The 4,895-nt window shown below is 35.2% G+C and overlaps 1 protein-coding gene across 1 annotated transcript; it reads left to right on the top strand.

Moving 5' to 3' along the window:
* The first annotated feature begins 1,338 nt into the window (after positions 1 to 1,338).
* On the top strand, positions 1,339 to 3,162 carry LOC120171910 (polyol transporter 5-like). The gene is made up of 3 exons (XM_039179516.1): positions 1,339 to 1,491; positions 1,594 to 1,940; positions 2,019 to 3,162. The coding sequence occupies exons 1-3, from the start codon at positions 1,359 to 1,361 to the stop codon at positions 3,129 to 3,131; spliced, it is 1,593 nt and encodes a 530-aa protein (XP_039035447.1). The 5' UTR covers positions 1,339 to 1,358; the 3' UTR covers positions 3,132 to 3,162.
* Positions 3,163 to 4,895: the final 1,733 nt, after the last annotated feature.

Below are 4,895 nucleotides of genomic sequence, written 5' to 3'. Positions count from 1 at the left end.
TATAAATAGCTCTAAAACCTTTAAAAAAATCATTTCATCCTAATTCTAAAAAAAACACTCCCTTCTCTCTCTATTTCCTCTCAATCAAACCAATTGGCCGAATGGTCGGCCACCTTTTGGTGGAGCCCCATCGCCGCCATCCGCCGTGCCGACCACCACATCCATTGGCCGGAAAAATACTAAGCTAACCTAAAATGCTCCCCTCAACCCCCCTAAAGAAGATCCGAGCCCCAAATCCCAAGAAAACGCCTCTATCGATGTAGATCTAAACCAAAAGACATCGAGTTTTACCTTTTTTCGACGTAGATCCTAATTTGGACATGAAAATAATTATATAAAATAAATAAATAAATAAATAAATAAATAAAAAGAAAGATAAAAATAGAAAATAAAATATGTGTATTAAAACTATATAATACATAATATATTTAAAAATATATATAATATATCTTCAAATATTATATATATTATATATGTTTTCAAAAACCTTTTTTTAACTATAAATATATATGTTTTCAAAATAATATGTTTTCAAAAACTATAATATATATGTTTTCAAAACCTTTTTTTAAAAAATTATATATTATATGTTTTCAAAAATATGTTTTCAAAAATATGTTTTCAAAAACTATATTATATATTTTTTCAAAATTGTTTTTTTAAAAACTATATATTATATGTTTTCAAAAAAATGTTTTCAAAAACTATATGATATATATTTTCAAAAACCGATTTTAAAAATCGATTTTAAAAATCGATTTTAAAAACTATATATTATATGTTTTCAAAAACTATTTCATATCTTTAAAAATTATATATATTATATATATTTTAAATTATTATATATATTATCAAATATACTATATAATGTAAAAAAAAAAGGGGACAAAAATGGATTGTAGAGAAAATAGAAATACCTAAACACAATAAATTAGCTGACCCTCATTCCCATATATAATGAGGTAAGGGGGAGGTAGGATAGTAGGCTGCCCCCAACGCCATGTTGAGAACAGCTTCCGTATGAGACCTTCGAATTATAAAATGCCTTTCGTGAGACTCGATCCCACGACTCTAAGATTAAGAGCCTTGTGCTCTACGAACTGAGCTGGATTGTCGTACCACTATTACAAAGACAGCTAGCTTGCACGTGAGTCTTATAATACAGCAACACCAAAGGTGAATTATGAGTTTAATTTAATGTGAGAGTGTTCATACAATTGTGCTCTATTTAAGAAAACTCTGCATCTCAGCACTGCCCATTCATGGCACCTCTGAATCTCTAATTTTCTATATTCCCTCTCTAGCACCAATTGAATTTTTCCTTCCACTTTCCCATCTCCTTTTCTAGGCTACCAAACATGGCAACTCAACCAGCTATAGCAGACAACAAAACTCTTGCAGGTTTCGAGCCTCCAAAGAAACCTAAAAGAAACAAGTTTGCTTTTGCTTGCGCCATACTTGCTTCCTTAACTTCAATCTTACTTGGTTATGGTACGTAAAGTTGAAAACTTTACCATGGAAAATTTCTGTTTTTTTTATTTATGAATATTTTTCTTTTCCTTTTGTTGATTTTTGCATGATCTGCTTGTGTAGATATTGGTGTAATGAGTGGAGCTATCATCTTCATACAAAAGGACCTCAAAATCAGTGACGTTCAAGCTGAAATCGTTATGGGTATTCTGAACGTGTACTGTTTAGTGGGTTCATGCGCCGCCGGTAGGACCTCCGATTGGCTCGGCCGTCGTTACACTATAGTCTTTGCCGGTGCCATTTTCTTCGTGGGAGCACTCCTCATGGGATTCGCTACCAGCTACGCATTCTTAATGGTGGGTCGTTTCGTTGCCGGAATCGGCGTCGGATATGCCCTCATGATTGCTCCCGTTTACACCGCCGAAGTCTCCCCCGCTTCCTCTCGTGGCTTCCTCACCTCATTCCCCGAGGTATCAAAACTCTATGACTTGTATATGTTTGATACTGTAAGTTATTTATCTGACTTGGGTGATGATTTTGCTTAATAGGTGTTCATCAATGGCGGCATATTACTAGGATATGTTTCCAACTATGCATTTTCCAAGTTGAGATTACACTTGGGGTGGCGGCTGATGCTCGGCGTCGGAGCAATACCATCGGTTTTCTTGGCCGTCGGTGTTTTAGCGATGCCCGAGTCGCCGCGTTGGCTGGTTATGCAAGGGCGACTCGGCGAAGCCAAGAAAGTCCTCGACAAAACATCGGACACCGTTGAAGAAGCTGAGCTTAGACTCAGTGACATCAAAGCAGCAGCCGGAATCCCACAAGACTGTACCGACGACATCGTTCATGTCCCAAAACAATCCCACGGCGAAGGTGTATGGAAAGAATTACTTTTATACCCCACACCCGCCGTTCGCCACATATTGCTTTGCGGCATTGGTATTCATTTCTTCCAGCAAGCTTCCGGCATAGACGCCGTCGTTTTATACAGTCCGAGGATTTTCGAGAAAGCCGGTATCAAGTCGTCCGACCATTTGCTACTGGCCACCGTAGCCGTCGGATTCGTGAAAACGATCTCCATCTTGATCGCTACCTTCTTACTCGACAGGATCGGTCGGCGACCGTTGCTCCTCAGCAGCATAATCGGCATGGTGGCGTCTTTGACAACGCTCGGATTCTCGTTAACCATCATCGATCATTCCGACGAGAAAATAACATGGGCCATCGTATTATGCATCACGATGGTGTTGGCTTACGTGGCGCTCTTCTCCGTTGGTATGGGGCCCATAACATGGGTCTACAGCTCCGAGATCTTCCCGTTGAGGCTACGCGCCCAAGGAGCGAGTATGGGAGTGGCTGTAAACAGGGTGACCAGCGGTGTGATATCCATGACTTTCATTTCATTGTACAAGGCAATATCTATCGGCGGCGCGTTCTTCTTGTTTGCCGGGATCGCGACGGCGGCGACCTTGTTTTTCTACACGTGTTATCCGGAGACACAGGGGAAGACCCTGGAGGAAATGGAAGGGCTTTTTGGTAAATTCATTGGGTGGAGGAAAGAGGCTAAGAAGCTCAAGGAAATGAAGAAGAGGAAGGAAGTTAACGGTGGTGATGGAACGAGTAATGGTCAGATTCAGTTAGGAAACACTGTTACTAAGTAAGGCTTTAGATTATGTGGCGAAGAAAATAGCCTTTTTTTTATAAATATTTTTTATTTTCCTTTTTCAAATAATATGTCCCAAAGAAAATGAAGCTTGAGATGGGAATGGTAAGCGTGTCGTTGTGAAAAGAAAAAACTTTTATGCAAATGCAAGTAGGAAAACAAAAACTTTACATTTTCATCCCCTTTAATCAAATAAAATTACTTTTTCAAACCTTTCAAGAATATACCAACCTAAACTTTATTAACAGTTTTACTTAAATGTTCTTTACTAAATTCAGATGGATGGAGTTAACTCAAATTATTATTTTATTTATGATTAAATTTATAAGGTATAAAGAAACGTTAGACGTGTAAATAAGTAGAGGCATAGAAACGTTTGAAAAAAATCATATGGTATTTATTTGTCCATAGATCATGGAGCGGATGGATTATGTTCACCGACAGTGAAATTAAGGATAAAAAAAGTTAAAATTATTATTTTTATTTTAAGTGAATAAAGATTAAAATTCTATACTAATTATATTAAAGTGATATTAATATTCTTTATATATAATTTATAAAAGAAATTGGAGTGGGAAGGGTATATGGTTGTTTTAAAGCAAATTTCAATTCAAAGAGTAGTCCCATTCTGTTAAGAGATATTTGACGTGAAGGCAAAAGTATGATAGAGACGTAGGGAAATAGAGGTATTCAAATAGTTAATTTCATCATTGCGATGTTTTATTAATCGAATTAGTTAAATCTTTTTTCATTAATTGTTGATCGAAATGTTTTTTAAATGTTAATTGAACCGAGTAGTTTTCGGTTATTTTAGTCGGTTAATCGAATTAACATAAATTCTTAAATAATTTTTTAATTAAATTAATTTGAATATAATAGAGATATTTTTTATTTGGGTTAAAATTTAATTAGATATTGATAATTTAATAAGTACAATGTGGTTAAAAATAATTGGTTTTAATTCTTGATGGGTTTGAGTTTAAAATAAATATTTGATATATATAATATATTTAATATTTAAGTTTGGTTAATTCAATTAATCAATTGATTTCGAACCAAATTAACTGTTAACTAAATATTGAAAAAAATATTAATCCTTTATCGATCGAACTAATTAAGTGATCAACCAAATTAACTAAACTAATTTGCTTCCATCGATTAATTCGATTAAACCGTAAAGTGAACTACCCCTGTCGAAAACATGTTTTTTACTCGCACAAACCAACGATGGAAACTTTCGGCTCAGTAAGTTATCTAAGTGTGGAGTTAAATTTCACAGCAGCAAAAACCCAAAATGAGGCTGCTGCCCTTAGCAATCTTGATGTTGCCAAAAGATCCCACTTTATGAATCCTATCAATCCTAGTTTTCCGTGGCAGAAAGGTGCCCTCCTTGATTTCAAATGACTCCACGTATGGCTCCTCCAATCTCAACATCAAACCCTGGACACTTCTGTAGGTCACTAATGTCTGCTCTCTACATTTCACTTCAACTTTCCAAGCTTTCAGATTCATACATGAATGTCTTATAGCCTATACTTGTTTAGAAATAAGAAATCATCTTGGAGGACTTTTTCAATTATACGATGCAATGATTTTTTTAATTGTTAATATCCGACACTTTAAGATTTAAATTCTGAATTTATTTTTATTTATTATAAATATAACATATTACCAATAGGCAGTACGAATTGTTAATTCAAACAGTAGCTAATTTCATTTATAAAGCTATACTTTAACAAATTGCCTAACAAGGACCATGTAA

Source organism: Hibiscus syriacus, unplaced genomic scaffold (assembly GCF_006381635.1).
Source record: "Hibiscus syriacus cultivar Baekdansim isolate YM2019G1 unplaced genomic scaffold, ASM638163v2 tig00111837_pilon, whole genome shotgun sequence".
Lineage (NCBI taxonomy): Eukaryota > Viridiplantae > Streptophyta > Magnoliopsida > Malvales > Malvaceae > Hibiscus > Hibiscus syriacus.
Note: the sequence above shows the minus strand (reverse complement) of the source record. Positions and strands in the feature narration are given on the sequence as shown.